General features: G+C 34.1%; 3 protein-coding genes across 3 annotated transcripts; 1 reads left to right on the top strand and 2 right to left on the bottom strand.

The window, feature by feature from the left end:
* Positions 1 to 253: 253 nt before the first annotated feature.
* On the bottom strand, positions 254 to 1093 carry LOC133323228 (enoyl-CoA delta isomerase 2-like). The gene is made up of 2 exons (XM_061532186.1): positions 701 to 1093; positions 254 to 643 (listed from the first exon to the last, which is right to left on the bottom strand). Exons 1-2 carry the CDS (start codon positions 1088 to 1090, stop codon positions 254 to 256), a joined length of 780 nt encoding a protein of 259 aa, XP_061388170.1. The 5' UTR covers positions 1091 to 1093.
* A 5115-nt stretch (positions 1094 to 6208) lies between these two features.
* Positions 6209 to 10386, top strand: LOC133323225 (WASH complex subunit homolog 5). The gene is made up of 6 exons (XM_061532183.1): positions 6209 to 6330; positions 6665 to 6959; positions 7020 to 8246; positions 8310 to 9709; positions 9779 to 10153; positions 10220 to 10386. The coding sequence occupies exons 1-6, from the start codon at positions 6209 to 6211 to the stop codon at positions 10374 to 10376; spliced, it is 3576 nt and encodes a 1191-aa protein (XP_061388167.1). The 3' UTR covers positions 10377 to 10386.
* Positions 10387 to 10580: 194 nt separating this feature from the next.
* LOC133323232 (phosphoglucomutase) lies at positions 10581 to 15133 on the bottom strand. The gene is made up of 6 exons (XM_061532189.1): positions 15002 to 15133; positions 14753 to 14917; positions 14604 to 14685; positions 11538 to 12085; positions 10791 to 11461; positions 10581 to 10733 (listed from the first exon to the last, which is right to left on the bottom strand). Exons 1-6 carry the CDS (start codon positions 15077 to 15079, stop codon positions 10595 to 10597), a joined length of 1683 nt encoding a protein of 560 aa, XP_061388173.1. The 5' UTR covers positions 15080 to 15133; the 3' UTR covers positions 10581 to 10594.
* Positions 15134 to 16662: the final 1529 nt, after the last annotated feature.

Genomic DNA, 16662 nt, shown 5'->3' with positions numbered 1-16662 from the left:
GTCCTATAATTCCGGGAGTAAGAAAAAAATGTTTGTTGTGGTAATCAGCATAAGAAGTGTTACCTATGTTTAAAACTTCAAAATTACCTTAAAGTGCATTTGTTCCCAAGTTATATATTAAATGAATATTCTGCACCTTTACTTTTTATTTATGTAAAATGTATAAACATGTAATAAAATACATATAATTTTTATTAAATAAATACAAAAGTTCAGCAATTGCTTGTCGTCAATAAAAATGCAATAGAACTCTTTACAATTTTGATTTACGCATAGAAAATTGTATAATAGCATTCATAAATTCTTCGCTATAAAAACGTTTGTATAACTCATCACATTCAGTATCAATGGCTTTGATTAGATTTTCCTTTTCTTGCGTGCGCATCAAACGTTTAGAGATTTGCAAAGATTCGGGTGGCAATTCTGAATATTCACGTAATTTTGGCCAGATTACAGTATCAACTTCAGATGGTTTATAAATACGCGATGCAAATTTATATTGATAGGCTTCTTCGGCCGTCAGTTTTTCACCAAACAAAATCATTTCTGTGGCCTTCGAACGTCCAACAAGGAATGGGAAGAGGTATGAAGAACCAGCTTCCGGCACAATACCCAATTTTACGAATGGACATGTAAAGTAGGCCTGTAAAAGTGACAATAATGAAGTGGCAATTTACACACATTTATTTTTCCTACTCACCGTTTCCGAACACCACAACAAATCCGACAGACCAGCCAATGTTGTACCAATGCCAATACATGGACCATTTACCAATGAAACGATGATCTTGGGACAGTCAATGAAGGAGTGTACCATATTTTTGAAGTTTACATTTGCCTCCTTTATGTAGGCATCCATGTCACTAATGTTCCCAGCTGCCGACAAATCATTCCCAGCTGTATAGAAATCACCGACACCGGTAAACACCACAACAGTTACGGAATCATCTTTGGCCACCTCGCGTAGCACACGGCCAATTTCCTTATAGGCTTGTTGATTGACACAATTTTTCTTTTTGGGATTATTAAATTTTATTACAAGAATTTTTTCTTCTTTTTTAACTAAAAGTTGCTGGTAATCGTTGTACATGTTTGTGAAAAATTAGCTAGCCCCGTGCAACAGCTGATACAATGTTTAAGGTTTACTAAATATGCTGTTAATAGTCGCCAGCGAGAAATTAACTTGTATTTCCAATGAGAAGTTTATAAAACAAAGTCCATTTTAATCTTAATATGTTATCAGAGTTCTTCAGATTATGATGGAAGTTAGATCGGCCCGGATCAAGGGGTGTGATAACTGCAAGTAAACAAAACAGTCATTGTATTGAACAAGAAGAAGAAGCAAGTGTAAATAAATAATAGTGGTGGGCAATAAGGGTTGATAGCCCACACCATAGCCACAAATATATGCAGAAGATTGATGTTCCATAAAAACGTTGCAGGATACAAAGAGGACCAATCTCCGGCCTTGTTTGAAAGAGAATACCCGTAGAATGAAAAATAGGAAGTGTTGAACCTTTTTCTGAAATTCCGCAAATACAGGACGGCGTCGGTTTCCACTATGGATGACATATCGTTCATTTGCTGCAAGGCCGGCATAAATCAAAATTCGTTATTTTTGAGTTAAATATGCAAAATTGTTCAGATTTCATGTTGTGTAAAAAATTCAGATGAATATCTCTTCGACACTTTGATTGGGAAGCTGTATAAATTCATCTGTTCCTTGAAAACTTAACACGTTGACGGATAGTAGAAACAAGTGAAATTCGAAAACATGACACTAGGCTTCTACTTGTACGCTGGTAAATGCACATTTAAATGCTGAAAAATATTCATGTCACAAAAGGAATATGTATGAATTGACGGCTATAATGACGCAACTGTTTTATGAATTACAACGTGTTAAAACTCATTTTCTGCAAAATCGATCTATTGCAGCAAATGCGCAATGTGGGAAATCTTACATGGCAGCATAGACTAGCTGAACATCATGGTCGATGATGAACAAATTCCGACCACAATTTAAACTAAAATGTTGGGTGTGACGTTCGACTGACTTTGAAATTCGTCTCACATCTCAAATAGTGCAAAACTACACCGAATTGGATTTAAAAGTCGGAATTTTGTCATAAAACCCGATATTATCGTCATTAAAAAGGATTGGATATAGGGATTCTTTTTTTTAAGTCCCATAATAAGGACTATAACTTTTGAAAAAATTGTGCTTTTTACGGATAAGTCCATGGTACAATTATAAAAGGTAACAGCAAAACCCAGCTGATTTGATTCCAACGCAATACTAGTGTCAATATGAATTTGACAAATTATGTTTTTAAAAATCATCCAAAAGGAAAATTGGGGACGCATACAATTCGAAATTGTTCTTTATTAAATGTCCTCCCGTATTCAATATACTCAATCTGCATTTGGGAAAGTCTGAGGAAGCAAATCTTTTTTCATGGAATAACTCGCAATTCCCAGCATTTTCATATGTGTTACACATATAAGTGGCAACGGCTCAATTATAGGAAATATGTGGAAGCGATAGAAATATACATTTTATAGATTTTCATTCATGTTTTTCAATTTTATTTTGAGGATTCGAAAATATTTCATTTTCAAAATAAATACAATTTGTTGATAATTAGTTTGTATGTTTATGCCATGTTCTGACGGGCATTCGAACAACGTAGTTAGCTCTCATAATTACGTACATGGATTAACCCGTTCATACAACGCTATTCTTAATTCATGTCTTCAGAGTTTTTTATTTCAAACTTTTTGTTTCTTGTTCTACACTAAAATTGTAACATATTTGCTTGAATTATATATGGATCTAAATAGAAAAATTAAGTCTCTTTCTCCTGAATATAGTATGAAACCATATCTATTTACTGGTCTGTTCCCATACTGCAAGAATCTACTAGTTTTTACTATTATGTTCGATATCATAAAGGAAAAATGTGTTATCGTAAAAAGTAGTAGATTCTTGCAGTACGGTAACAGACCATACTTTTAATTCATGTTTTCCATTTTTTCTGAAAATTTTGTTGTTTTCATACATTTTTATATTTTCTAAATTCAAATGGCACATATAAAAATTTGGAGAATTTTTTGTTTGAGTTTCCCCACATTTGTTTCTTGTTTTGTACGCTAATTAGAACCAAGGGGAAAGAAATTCATATTGCATTATGTAGATAACAAAATTTACATCCTGCTGCATATATAAAAACTAGACAATTTTTTACTTTTCATTCATCATTTTCAATTTTACTGAAAAAGTTTGAAAATTTTATAAATATTTTCAAGCTGTCAAAATTAATTTATTTTCGATAAATGCTCTCAATTGTTAGGGATGGGACATATATCTTGGTTATTCAGAGAATGATTCGAATTGAACAACGTACAAAAGTCGGTGTTCGCTCAGACAATTTTGTATGCGGAACTAAGTAATTACTTCATAATTAAGGGTCGAACAACGAATGAGAGAGCGAACAACGCTCGTCTGTATATGGCATTCAGTGTGGCCATTTTAGCATTTTTGCAGCTAGATTTAGCATTTTATTTTTGTATTTAGCCGCAAAATTTTCATTTAGCATTTTTTTAGCATTTTGCAATTACTTATTTAGCATTTTTTAGCATTATTCTACACACAACATTTTTAAATATTTTGGTATTTTTCTTACTACATAATTTGATATGGTTATACAATTATGATGTAACAATGACAATCCTTTAAAAATGGTAACCATTTACCAATTATGATCAGCTGTTCAATAGAACATCAGCGTTTTTCTTCATGACAACTCTTTAACGATGGCAATTATTTAAAATATCAATCAGCTGTTTGCTTGCATTCATTGAGTTTGGTAGTCAAAACAAAATTAAAGAATACAAATGTGAAGAAGCATGTAAAAGCAAAAAGTGTGTTAACGTATATTCTTGTGATATTCATCTGTATATATAAAAAAAAAACAGTAAGGAAAGTAGTAAAGCCGGACTGGGCCGACTATATGATACCCTTCACCACTTTGGGGATATTATACATATGTATCTTTACATATGTCGTCTTTTCGAAGGAACATTGACATGAAATTGAACGTACTTAAAATTGCAATCTTTATCTATAAGTATACCGACTAACATCAATCCTCACAAATGCCATTCTGCAATCTATTTCATACTTTTTAAATAGATTTTAAACAAACTTTACGCACGCTATTTGGTATGCTTCACTGTTTAAAATGCAATATGAATCAAGCACCCATTGATTATTTGGCTTACAATCAACATGAATTTATACTAATTTCAGTACGTTTTGCCAATCGGCATAGCTATGGGTCTTTAGTACACCATTAACTTAAAATCGGACGAAAGTAGATATAGGAGCTATATGTAAATCTGAACCAATTTCAAGAAAACTTCACACACACAAAGTTATAGTAACTTCAGTACATTGTACAAAATTGTGTGCGGGTCGGCCAATCTTTGGGTCTTTAGTGCACAATTTACATTAAATCGGACGAAAATATATATTTCAGCTATATCTAAATCTGAACCGATTTTCATGAAACTTAACACACATCATTTTAGACCTAATTCAGTACTTTATGCCAAATTTCGTGCAAATCGAAAGTTATATTGGGACTTTGGTGCCCCATTTACCTTAAATCGGACAAAAATATATACGGGAGCTATATCTAAATCTGGGCCGATTTTCGCGAAACTTAGCACACATCATTCTAGACTTAATTCAGCATTTTATGCCAAATTTCATGCAAATCGAATGATATATAGGGACTTTGGTGCACCATTTACCTTAAATCGGACGAAACTATATATGGGAGCTATATCTAAATTTATTAAATTAAATTTACGCATCTCCGTTTGTACGTCCGTTCATGTATTTTTGCGGACAAAGTGCAGGTCGAATTTTTGATCCGATTTGGATGAAATTTGGCACAAGTCACTTATTTGGCCCAAGGACGAACCCTTTTGAAATTGGAAAATCAGTGCACCAAAGTTCCTATATATCTTTCGACTTGCACGAAATTTGGCACAGCGTAATGAATTAGGCCTAGAATGATGTGTGTTAAATTTCCTGTAAATCGGTTCAGATTTAGATATAGCTCTCATATATATTTTCGTCCTATTAAATTTAAATGGTGCACCAAAGTGCCATATAACTTTCAATTTACACGAAATTTGGCACAGCGTAATGAATTAGGCCTAGAATGATGTGTGTTAAGTTTCCTGAAAATAGGTTCAGATTTAGATATGAATTAGGTCTAGAATGATGTGTGTTAAGTTTCCTGAAATCGGTTCAGATTTAGATATAGCTTCTATATCTGACCAAATGAAAAATGTTGTATCGATTGCAGAATGACATGTTTATGGATCTAATTTCATTTTACTAGTCCTTTAAAAATGCGACGTCATCTGTTGAATATACTCAAAGTGGTGAAGGGTATCATATAGTCGGTCCCGACTTTACTACTTTCCTTACTGGCTTTTTATTGTTATTTCCCATGGCTCAACAATAAATGGTTCAATTTCTATATTACATAGTTTTATTCTAAAGAAATATATTTCCACAGTTAAATAAATGCTATAAAGTGATCTTCTTACCAAAAAAAGTTTCTAAATTTAGCATTATTTTTTGGCATTTTTTTATATTTTTTTAGCATTATTTAGCATTTTTCCAATGAGGATTTAGCTGCAACTTTTTTTTTGATCTGGTCACACTGATGGCATTACATTTTTCTGTCAAATGACGTTGACACTAGTATAACTTACAACAATAAAATTTCCATGTAGTTGTTGCATCGTTTGTTGTACAACAACACTTGCTGTTACCTTCTATTATTATACATGGTATACAATAAAAAAAGCCAACTTAACATGCCAATCCCCCTTTTCTCGTACTTAAATTATTTTCTCAATAGCAGGTCAAATTACCTATAGTGCATCATTTTGCCACTCGCTGTACTTCATAATTCAAGAAACCACCAAATCCAACAGCTGTAATCTCCACTCCAACAGCTGATTATCAGTTTAAATACCGCAGTGCCCAGACAACAACAAAATAATTTTTAATTTTTTTGTTTATATTTGCCTTAAAAACATAGTTGATCTTCAAAAGAAAGAAAAAAAAAAAAATAGATTAACGTATTAATTTAGTTTTCCGTATCCCTGCAATCCGCCCAAAATGACAGAATTCTTGGCCGAAAACAATGCATGTGGACAAAATTTACTGGCGATTGTTTCCATGGGCAATTCCATAATTGCCGAAGTGCTTCGATTAAAAGATTACATTCCAGACATTTTTAGGTGAGTTGAATGCTTTTGTTATTTGATTTTTAAACCATATAGTTATTAAGAATTAGTGCGTAGGGCCCGATCGCGATTTTTTTCATAATTGTCACGAAATTTAGGTTTAAGTGTTTTTTCCATACTTTCGGATGTATGCAACTCCAAATTCTCATTGGGAAAAAATATTGTCTCTGCTTTCCTACCAAAAATTATCTATATTAACTTTTTAGGGTTCTTCTTAAATTTCTATATTTTTGGTAGAGACAGGATTTTACATTATGAAGACTCTAAAGTATAATAACTACATCTGTTTTCTTATCTCTTCATTAAAAAACTCTTTAAAAACCAACAGACTAGAATCTAAAGCCGATCAACAAAAATATGCTGAAGTTATTATGGATTTTAGTTATTTGAAAATTGCCGAAGCTCAAGACTTGAAAATCGAACAGGATCCCGTTCTGCAAGATTTAGATGAAGAAATACGTGAAAATTATTTGGAAATTTTAACACGTTTCTATTTGGCCTTCGAAAGTACACATCAATATGCCAAAGATTTGCAACAATTTATCGATGAATTGAATCGTTGTTATTATATTCAACAAACATTGGAAACGGTATTGCAGGATGAAGAGGGCAAGCAATTGATGGTGAGTAGTTGGTTATTTTTCATATATATAACATTGAGGATTTATTTTTTACCCAAATAGTGTGAGGCTCTGTATATTTTTGGTGTCATCCTCCTTATTGTCGATTTCCATATTCCGGGTGTGGTGAGAGAACGTCTTCTAATATCCTATTATCGTTATAGTGGCTCAAAATCACACAGTGATAGTAATATTGATGATGTATGTATGTTACTACGTTCGACCGGTTACATTTCACCGAAATCCCAAAATCCCAACAGTAATAAATCCACCAAAGATGTTATTGCAAATTATCCGGAATCCTATTTTGCTCGCTTTAAATTTGATGAGAATTTTATTGATATGGTAATTGGACGATTGCGTTGTGATGACATTTATAATCAATTGAGCATCTTTCCACATCCTGATCATCGTTCAACCGCACTGTCAACACAAGCCGCCATGCTGTATGTTTGTTTATATTTTTCACCAAAAATACTCCATTCGCAAGTGGCACAAATGCGTGAAATTGTCGATAAGTTCTTCTCGGACAATTGGGTGGTATCCATTTATATGGGTATAACTGTTAATTTAGTGGATGCTTGGGATCAATTTAAAGCAGCCAAGGCTGCTCTGTCCATTGTTGAGACAACAGCCATAAAGGGTTTTTGTTTACTGCGCAAAGAGAAAATGGAAAAGGTCTTAAAGCAATCGCAGGAAATCCTACGTGATGGCATACTGACGGACTTTTTTGTTTTGCAAAATATCTCGAAGATCATAAATCTTATACGGCAGTGTAATGTGTTGCTTCGGTGGTATTTTACACATGCCTCCAAGACAATTTATGAAATTTCCAGGGGCACAGTTACACAAAGAATGGAACAAATCATAAAATTGGTACGCTCCGAATTGGGTTATAATGAAATGGATTTATTTAGGCTGTTGCTTAATTGTTCTCAATTGGAATTGGAAGTTAAGGAGATATTACGTTGTCTAATGCAAGAAAAGTCCAGTCGATGGGATGATTTTAAAAAGGAAGCTTTGGATCGTGTAAAGGAACTGGCAGAAGCATTTTCTGGGTCACGTCCGCTTTCGAAAATCGAAAGTAATCCACAGTTGAAATTGTGGTTTGATGATATTGCCAAGGAAATTGAAAATCTAGAATCGGCTAATGTTAATATATCGGGACGCACACTAATCCAATTGATTCAGGCATTGGAGGAGGTGCAAGAATTTCACAATCTGCAATCGAGCATGCAGGTTAAGCAGTATCTAATGGAAACCAGGGAATATTTAACAAGAATGATTCAGGTAAGTACACACACAAACACCTATCAAATTGTCTGTGTTTTTAATGAAATATTTTTATTTAAGATAATAAATGTTAAGGAAGACATACTCATCAACATACAACTGATTAGCGATCTCAGCTATGCCTGGCATTTAATAGATCGTGATTTCACGGCCATCATGCAAGATGCCATTAAGAAACAACCCAAGTCGGTAATACGCCTTAGGGCAACATTTTTAAAATTGGCCAGTGCTTTGGAAATACCTTTGATGCGTATTAATCAAGCAAAATCTGAAGATTTGGTATCAGTTTCGAATTACTATAGCACCGAGTTGGCCAATTATATGCGAAAAGTATTGCAAATTATACCCGAAACAATGTTTAATTTAATGGCACGCATCATACAACTGCAAACGGATGTCCTTAAGGAACTGCCCACGCGTTTGGAAAAGGACAAATTAAAGGAATATGCCCAATTTGAGGATCGTTACACTGTGGCAAAACTGACACATTCCATATCGGTATTCACCGAAGGTATACTCATGATGAAGAAGACATTAGTTGGTGTTATTGAATTGGACCCCAAACAGCTACTCGAAGATGGCATACGCAAAGAATTGGTAAAACATTTGGCAAATGCCTTAAATGTGGGCCTAATATTTACACCAAGTGGTGGTGGTGGCAAACAAAAGAATTCTTCTCCCACAATGGAATTGGAAACGAAATTGGAGCAATTGGCCAAAACCATGGATGGTTATCGCAGATCATTTGAATATATACAAGACTATTTAAATGTGCATGGCTTGAAAATATTACAACAGGAATTGACACGCGTCATCAACTATAATGTCGAAAGAGAATGTAATGCCTTTCTGCGCAATAAAGTTCAAGACTGGCAATCGAAATATCAGTCCAGTACAATACCAATACCAACATTTCCACCATTACAGGGTGATACAACAAAATCGAATAACTTCATAGGGCGTCTGGCCAATGAAATTCTTCTGGCAACCGATCCACGTAATACCGTCTACATTGAATTGAAAGCCACATGGTATGATAAGAAATCCCCGCATAAAGAAGTCTTGGATTCGCGGTTCTTTTGTAAAATGCGTGAAGCCATTGGGCCGGCAGGTTTGGTGGGTCTCGATCGTTTGTATACCTATATGTTTGTTGCCGATCTTAAAAAGAATATCGACAAATTACAGCATAACATTGAAAATGATCAAATGTGGTCGTCGACATTGGCCCAGCTGACCCATGAATTGGAATCGAAACAATTTCCCACAGCATACACAACAAATCCCCTAAAATATTATGCTGCCTACCATCAGAGATGGCTAAAAGTATGGCCCACAATGATTGATTGGATATTGGATTTGGGCCACAAACAAATATTGCGCAAACAATTGGCATTCGAATTGAAAAGTAAAAGTAAAGTGAATGCAAAGAATTTGGAGTCGGCCTTGGAGACATTTAATAGGTGAGTACAGATGAAAAGAATATTAAAAATACCTCGTTTTTCATTATATTAAATTCTGAATATTTCTAGGTCCCTGCTAAACGAATTGGAAAATAAAGAAATGCAACAAAAATTCAAAGACAACACACTTTTAGTCGAACTAAAAGATTATCTAATGTACACCGGATCCTATGAACCACTGGAGGAAGTATTTGTATTATGCAAAAACTCCCATAATATTGCATTGTTTTTCTTTTTATTTGTCATACACAATGTTACAAATCGTTTGCAATTTTCAATGCAAATCCAAGGACTTGTACCAAAAATCCAAAAAGATGCAATGGATGGGGTGCCACTGCTAATTGGTTTGCTAACAATTTTACAACAATTCCATAAGGATGTGAAAATCATGTTTATTACATATCTATGTCAATTTGTTGCAGTATTGGTGGAAACAAATTTGAGGTAAGTCACAAAAACAGTTGCTGGGAACTTTACTGACATTAATGGGCGTTCGTATTCGTTTTTTAGTGCCAAACATGAATTGTGTCCGGAGGCAATAACAACTTTACATTTTTTGGAAATATTTGTACGTTTGTCACATCTACCACGTTCCGTATTGACTGAACGTTTACCTGTGATCATCTTAAATCAATATGAATATTTAGGTTTAAGTGTTAAAAATTAAATATACCATTTTGTTTGTTTCAAAAATTTTTATATATATTTATTAAATATATTGTTTTTTTCTTTATTTTTAATAATCTACCAAAACAAATGCATTACAACAATAAAATTAAATTTACAACAAAATAATGGGATAATGGTTTAAATTCAAAAGAAAAATAATCAACATATACCTCTATTAAATATGAGGTAGTTTTTAGATTTCCAATGTAATGAAATTTATGTAATAACGGTGGGGGCATTGCGGCCGGTGAACTTTGGCAATTGTGATATTTCTAAAGCAATGTCAATTAAAGGTTTCAGCATAACACTGGCTTGACCCAAAACATTGTCCTTTTCATAGGAATCGATGTATAATCTAAAAAAAATGTTCATTTAAAAATTCAACTCAAACAACAATTTTTATCAAACCTACCTCACAGTAGCTCCACTGCTACCGGTGCCACTCAAACGCATAACAATGCGACTGCCATCTTCAAACACAATACGCAATCCCTGTTTGGTGGCCACGGACTTGTCCACCGGATCAGTGTAGGAGAAGTTGTCGGCAACCTTAACCTTATAGCTCTTACCACCACTGGAGAACTCCTTACCCACAAATGAGGGATCGGTAATGGTCTTCTCCATGGTTGCAATCATTTCGTTACATGGGTCCAATTCACATTCCTCATAATCGTAACGGGTGAAATAATTACGGCCATAAATTGACCAGTGATTTTTCAAAATATCTTCAATACCCTTGCCGGTGTGTTGCATGATGGATAGCCAAGCCAAAACAGCCCAAATGCCATCCTTCTCACGGATATGATTTGAGCCAGTGCCGAAACTTTCTTCACCACACAAACACAGTCGACCGGCATCCATTAAATTGCCAAAATATTTCCAGCCTGTTGGTACCTCGAATACTTCTTTGCCCAGCTTTTTGCCAACCAAATCTACAGCGGAGGCCGTTGGCATACTTCTGGCAAAACCTTGTACACCGTTCTTTTGGAAATATGGTATGCACTCCAAATAGTGGGCAATGACAGCCAACGAATCACTGGGTGTAACAAAGAATGCCTTATGACCAATGATCATGTTACGATCCTTCAAAATAACAAAAGAAAAAAAAAGATTTTTCATTTTCTATAAAATTATTTCTTTTACAAATTAATTTTCCTACACCATCACCATCAAAAGCAGCTCCAATATCATAATCACCATTTGCCACAGCATCTACCAAATCCTTGGCATATGTCAGATTTGGATCTGGATGCAAACCACCAAAATCTGGCAAGGGAGTTGTGTGCACAACACTCTGTTCACTGGCACCCAAACAATTCAAGAAGATTTCTCTAACATACGATCCAGTGACACCATTCAAGGAGTCAATACGCATTTTTAGTGGTTTACCCGACGTTTTGCCGCTAACATAATCCCGCAATTTGGCAAAATCGAAAATCTCCTTCATATGATTAACATAATTGGCAACCGAGTCGATAACCTCCACAACAAATGGTTGATTGTTCACAGTGTGTGTGGTGGTACCAACTTTGGTTATATCCACGGGAAGGGCCTTGACAATTTTGTACTCTTTAATGGCAGTTGAAAGTTGATAGATTTTATTAGTAAAAGCATCAGGAGCTGGGCCACCATTTTCACAATTGAATTTAATGCCGAAATCATTTTCGGGACCGCCAGGATTGTGGGAAGCAGTTAGGACAATGCCACCTGGAATGGGGGAAAAAATAGTTAATTTTAAAATTGGAGTTAATTGAAAATATGTGTGGGAAACGTGATTGACTGAAATTTGGTGAAGGTCACTCTTAGACTGAAGGTTTTTGAAAAACGTCATAAAAAGTACTAAAAATTTCTACTTTTGGCACCATTTGTATTTGGCGAGCCGGTAGAGCTAGAACTCACTGATGGATAGATGTACGAAGGGGTTTTTGAAAAATTCAAACTGTAAGTATCCGAATGGTACTAAAATGAACTAATTTTGTACAATTTCGCAGCACATGAAAGGATAGAGCTAAAGGTTGAAAAGTAGGCTCGATATAAGAAGATGGTTTTGGCAGTGTGTATAAATGTATATGAAAAGTACTTAACAGTACTATATTTGGTACAATATGAATTTGAAAGAACGAATGGAGCTAGAATCTGGAAATTTTAAATTAATATCGGGTGTATAGGATTGGGATATTAAGACACTTTTGGAAATTTGTATAAATGTGTACGAAAAGTACTAAATGGTATTTATTACAATTTGGGCGAAGCGCAATTGTAGGTAGTTTTGGAAATTCGTACTTATGTGTACTAAATGGTACTAAATTTGTTACAATTTAAATGGTACTAAGTTGGAGAATAGGATTGGAGTATGTGATACCTTTTGGAAATTCGTACTTATGTGTATACTAAATGTTATGTGTGTACTAAATGTTACAATTTTGATTTGGGTGAACCGATCGGACTGTAATCCTGAAATTGGGAAATATGATTTCTGTTGGATTGTTGATTTCTGTTGGATTGGTACTAAATTTGGTAAAGTTTGCTTTTGAGTGAATTTATCGGAAATTTAGAATTAGTTTTGGAAATAAGTACAAAAGGTAAATGGTACCAAATTAAATAAAGAGCTAAGTTTCTCAGAACTGGTGTGTAGTTTGGTATGGATATGGAGGCTATTTTGTGAAATACGTACTATAAGAGAACAAAAATACTAAATTGTAAATGGTGTGCAGGTTGATTAGCTCTTCTGTAGAATACCTAGAAGTACCAAAGGTTAAAAGTTTATCTTTCTCAAGAAGACCAGAAATTCCATGGCGGCTATATTTTTAAATGGATCTAAAGCGACAATTTTTGTCAAGAAATTTATTTGCACAGTTGAAAAAAATTGCAAAATTTTAACCAATTTCCATAAGAAATGTACATCAAAATATCATAGATTAAGCTATACTACAACGTGAAACAATATACAGTGAACTCTTGATAATGTGATCTAATTAATGTCGAGGTTGTTCATATTTTCGATTCGACCAGCTTATTTACAGCTAATTCCCCGATTTTTGCAATACTTTAATGTCAGTTTGTGTGTTCATATTATCGAGAGTTCACTGAATCTATGTTTTAATACAGATTATCGAATTACAGTCAATTCGGTTGAAAATTTGTCTGTTTTCAAGGAGTACCGACATTCATTTAATTAGATTAGAAACACTGAGTAGATATGTTTAACAGAAGCAAAAAATGATTATCATTTATTTAATAGTATTATCGTTGTTATTCGTAAGGTGCCCAATACCCAAACAAACAATATGTGCTAGGCAACATGATTTGCAAATTACTAAACTGACAAAAAACGCCATATCATTCTAGAAATTAAAACAACATATAATAGTTTTCATTGATATAGCAGGTGCTATAGAATAATGTGTATTAACGATAGTCAAATAGATATACAAAGGGTTTTGATAGTACACAAATAATTCCGTGCCTTTTTTTAAAAAAAACATAGTTGTGTATTTTTTTAGGAAAGAACACTAGTCTTTTGTAAGCAACTCGGGTGATTTCTTAGAAGTGAGAGGTATAAAAAGGGGGTATAAAATAGGTATTTTTTCTAAGTCTATAATCATTTAAGAAGTTTTACAATGGGCAAATATACAACCTTAAATTATTTTTCAGGCTTATAATTTGACATATAATTATTTGAAGATTTAAACAGAAAAATGTTAATACCCGATTAAAAAATTCGACTATATCTTATAGTAGCATACATTGCGTCTCCTTAAGCTAAATACCTTTCCAATTATATTTTTAATAGTGGTTATAAAATATAACCCATTAACTATGGAGTTATTGCCACAACGAAAGGCAAAAAAATATCGAAATTGTAACTTAAATGTTGCTGACCTTGACTATTGCCAATAATTGTCCATCACAGCAGTAGGTGTAAGATAAGCGATAAGGCACTATTTAATGTACACACGATACGTACATATGCATTTTTTGCAAATAAAAAACTTATCTTCCACTTAACTAACAAGCTAATGTAAATAGAGATCATGAGAAGGGCATGCAAGTAATAATGCAATAGGTTTCAGAGAGACCTGATAGGAATTGATAATGCAAAAAATAAAAGCAACCACAATGATAACAAATTCTATTGTCTCTTAAAAGTACTTGTAAGAAAACAAAACAAAAAAAATAACGAGATTAAAATAAAGTAAACAATAGAATTTGATATATCACTTACCCAATGCTTTGTGATGACGTATTAAACTTGAAACAGCAGGAGTTGACAGTATACCATTTTGACCTACCAATAATTTGCCAACCTAAGATCAATTTAATAAAAAAAATATTAATATAGAATGTTCTTCTCTACTGGTGTGCCTCACTTACCCCATTGGCAGCACACATGCGTATAATCAATTCTGCAGCCTCTTTACAATAAAACCGTCCATCACCACCCACCACTAAAGTGGAACCTTTAAGGGCATCTCCATTAGCATCCAAAATACATTGAACAAAATTCTCCGTATAATTAACTTGGGTAAATACTTTAACCTACAAATAAACAATGGCATCAAATTAATAAGAAAAACATTACACAGTATATTTTACACATATATATTTTTATTCCTTTTGTACCTTTTTGCGTAATCCACTGGTGCCAGGCTTTTGACCCTCGTACACAGTTGTGGCTACAGTTTCCGTTGCTAGGGACATTTTTCGATATAGAATATTCCACAGGAATTTGTTATTACTTCTAGTAACTAAAAAATATAATTTATTACTAAAACAAATCAGATAATAATACTTTGTATCAAATCTCTTACCCGAAAAATTCAAAAATCTTCTCAACGTTATCGTCAGCTATGCCTTCAACTATACACCTCAATTGACAAACTTACACTGTCCTCTTGTGTTGGTGTTGCTCGCTATTGAAATGCTGGTCGCCGCTGCTGCTGATGTGCTATCTCCATTAAAACGACACCCCCCAGCTGACTGATGTGTCATTGACAAAGGTCATTTGTTGTGCCGGCAAATGTACTGCAATTTGTTTGTTATGTTTATGTTTACTACAACATTTATTGAAAGCGGTGATTGTTTATATTTACCTTATGTTGTTCTAGAGGTGAAAAGTGATTGGTTTATAACCGTCTATCACTCATAAATAAACAAAAGACCAGTCAATTTAAATGTAAACAAATGTTAAAGTTAACAACAAAAATAAATAAGAATAAAAACAATTAACAGCTGTTACAGTGTTGCTATTTTAGTACCATCGTACAGTATTTAGAACTTTTTGTGATATACGAAAATATTTGAATGAAAACATTAGGTCTGTCTTCCCTGCGCTTCAGAGGAAAAAATTATATTCAAAGAAACACGTAATAATTGACGAAGCTTGTAATGTCCTATAATGTCATATTTACACATAAGATATTTAACAGGTTGTTTTGTTTATTTGACATACACTGGTGGCCAAAACTAAAGCAACTAACATTCCAAGGTATTGTAAATGACGCATAACTTTTTCAAAAACAAAGATATCGTGTTGGGTTTTCTCAGTTTTAAATTGGGTACTTTATTCACTTAAAAACAAAAGAATTAATGCAAAATTCATTATGAAAAATTAATAATTTATGGATAAGAGAATTCTCTCAATTTTTACTAGGACAAAACTAAAGCAAAACTCATCATTTTTAATAGATTTTATTACAATAACGTGTGTCTGGTTTTCAATTTTGACTTACTGCCAAAAATATATAAAAATGGCAAGAAATACAGTACTCCGATAAAACAGCAACAACAATTACCAGTAATCCCACAACGGCCGGTTCTATGCACCGGATTGACTCGGATGAATCAACATCCGACCAAGGGCTGTCAACCCAGCAAATACAATGTGTATTTTTTTCAACTTGGGAGCTTCATTACCCGGAATGTTTCCTCCGGATTCTTTTGGTCCGTGCCGGGATTAAGACAAACCCCAGACCATGGTTCTGCTCAGTTTGTCACAACAGCATTCACCACAGATCTACCTCGGTGAGATGCAACGGTTGCAGAGAATGGGTACATTTCAGGAGTTGTTCCGGCCTTAGCCGGATACAGGAGTATAGCGAAAGGAACTATGTTGCTTCATGCTGCGCCAATGCAGTCCCCCGCGAGTCGTCGTCATCACCGTGGTCCACGTCATCATCGTCGTCGTTTTCGAATTACGTGACTCCCACGCAATCTCCTCAGCAGCAACCTGCGCCGCTAACACCGCACATTGCTGTCGCAACTCGTGATAACGTATCCTTTCT

The sequence above is a fragment of the Musca vetustissima genome, unplaced genomic scaffold (assembly GCF_032173495.1).
Source record: "Musca vetustissima isolate MV318-11 ecotype Yass unplaced genomic scaffold, APGP_CSIRO_Mvet_v1 utg6601, whole genome shotgun sequence".
In the NCBI taxonomy this organism is placed as follows: Eukaryota; Metazoa; Arthropoda; class Insecta; order Diptera; family Muscidae; genus Musca; species Musca vetustissima.
Note: the sequence above shows the minus strand (reverse complement) of the source record. Positions and strands in the feature narration are given on the sequence as shown.